This window comes from Austrofundulus limnaeus, unplaced genomic scaffold, assembly GCF_001266775.1.
Source record: "Austrofundulus limnaeus strain Quisiro unplaced genomic scaffold, Austrofundulus_limnaeus-1.0 Scaffold706, whole genome shotgun sequence".
NCBI lineage: Eukaryota > Metazoa > Chordata > Actinopteri > Cyprinodontiformes > Rivulidae > Austrofundulus > Austrofundulus limnaeus.
In genome coordinates, this window is record NW_013953108.1 from 1 (window position 1) to 1868 (window position 1868).

Genomic DNA, 1868 nt, shown 5'->3' on the forward strand with positions numbered 1-1868 from the left:
ATGGATGGATGGATGGATGGATGGATAGATGGATGCTGCATTACTTAGGACAGATTTACTGGTACACTATTAATCTTTGGATTATCATCATGTCAAGTATGTTCTGAAGTTTTTCATCAACTCCTGCCTGTTTGAAGGATTTATTGAATGAATAGATTTATTTAAACACACAGGAATTCACCCAAATGTATTGAAACAAACCCAAAGGTTTTCTGACCTGATGAGACAAAACTGTCTCATGATGGGTTTGGTTTTATTGTTGTTGTTGTTGTTGTGTGTACCAAAATTCATCTGTATTCATCTGTCGTTAATGAGTGCATTAAAAATTTATGATAAAAACTATTTTTTATGTTCAAATTCTATAAATAACTTATTGAAYTTCATTATTGAGCTTTTTAAAATCCCAATGAACTGTGTGCTAAATTTCACAGCCAATAAAGAAATCAGAAAAAGTGAGCAGAGTCATCTGTTTTATATCGTCTGTTTAAAGTTTACCATTAAGTTTTAATATCTATGAATAAATAAGACATCACGCACTGCTGATGTGCATTTTACTGCAGTGGGTTTGATAATATTCCTTTAGGGTCCGACGAATGTAAGTGTGAAACACAGACTCACAGTTAGAAACAATCTCTGAGCTCCCACCCTCTGCTCCACAGGTCCATCCACCTACTGATCTGCTGCTTCACTTGGGAACATGTCAGGGTTACACAGACAAGTTCAAGTTATTTAACTGAAAATGACTTTTTTATTTTATCAGAACAAACCTGGCTGGTCACACAGCCACAGTGATAAACACACAACTCATTAATGTCATTAGACTTCTGTGAGAAGTTTAAACAGAGGAGAAGCTGACTAACAATAAACAAGAGTACTAGCAATAGTATATAATACTCCTGTCAGTAAACTGTCAGAGTAATCATAATCCAAAGCATGAAATTCCTGAACATACATGTCTAACAGTTATATATAATATAATATAATAATTTATAAGGTGAGTCAGAAGACACAGGACATCCTTTTAGTTCAAAAACAGATAAAATGATATATGTGCATACCTCACAAAGTAATGTGTGAGGGGACATATGTTTGGAAAAACTTGTCCTGATCCAACAAGGTGAGTTTCAAGAAGAATGTAGCTTAACGTAGAGCCCTGACTCAATACATGAGAGTATTTAAAGATATTTCTCTTTACTTTCTGAAATAAAGAGGTGTCCTGTGACTTTTGACTCAGCCTGTACATAGTAAATAGTCTATACTTACTGTATATGGTACTTTTCTATCACACCAGGATACTCATAGTACTATACAACACAATATGTACCCTCATTTATCCATTCACACGTTCATTCATCATTACATGTCTCTGTACCAACCTAATCTGGACAGATTATTGTGTAGATTAATCAGTGCGATCGATCACATTCATGGAAGAAGAACTTGTTCAGAGCTGTAGGACAGATAAACAGTGCCAGACCATAATATGTTTTATTTTACGATAAGCATATAAAAAGATTATAACGTATAAAACACATGTTGATTTGAAAATAACTTTTCTTCATGTGATGTTTTAATCAGAGTGTTTCCACTGTGCTGTGTTTTTATTATTATTATATCAACAGTTCATCAGTTTATTTCAGTCATGTCTGGGCCACCTTCAGCATTTCTTGCACACTCAGCAGTTTCTCTCTGGGTTTCCCACAGGCCTGCCCCCTCCTCATCTCCAGGCTGTCAATCTTCTCCCACTTTGAGAAACTCACTGGTTTCACTCCTGCACAGGAAAAARACACAAACACAGATTAATATTAGCAGCATACAGCTCAAGTTAGAACTTTCTTATAAACACACACATACACATATATATATAC

At 34.9% G+C, this 1868-nt stretch overlaps 1 protein-coding gene across 2 annotated transcripts in view; it reads right to left on the bottom strand.

The window, feature by feature from the left end:
- Positions 1 to 457: 457 nt before the first annotated feature.
- The window catches only part of fdxr (ferredoxin reductase), a 21829-nt gene continuing 20418 nt past the window's right edge, over positions 458 to 1868 (bottom strand). Inside the window, exons 12-13 of one of the 2 annotated variants that reach the window (XR_001312013.1) lie at positions 1590 to 1771; positions 458 to 658 (exon numbers count right to left, since the gene is read on the bottom strand). Coding sequence is in view for 1 of the 2 variants with exons in the window: in XM_014027992.1 (XP_013883446.1) it covers positions 1641 to 1771 (131 nt within the window). In the remaining variant the exon portion in view is untranslated. Of the gene's footprint in view, positions 659 to 1451; positions 1772 to 1868 lie in introns of those variants that run through there. The other variant, XM_014027992.1, reaches the window with a different exon arrangement.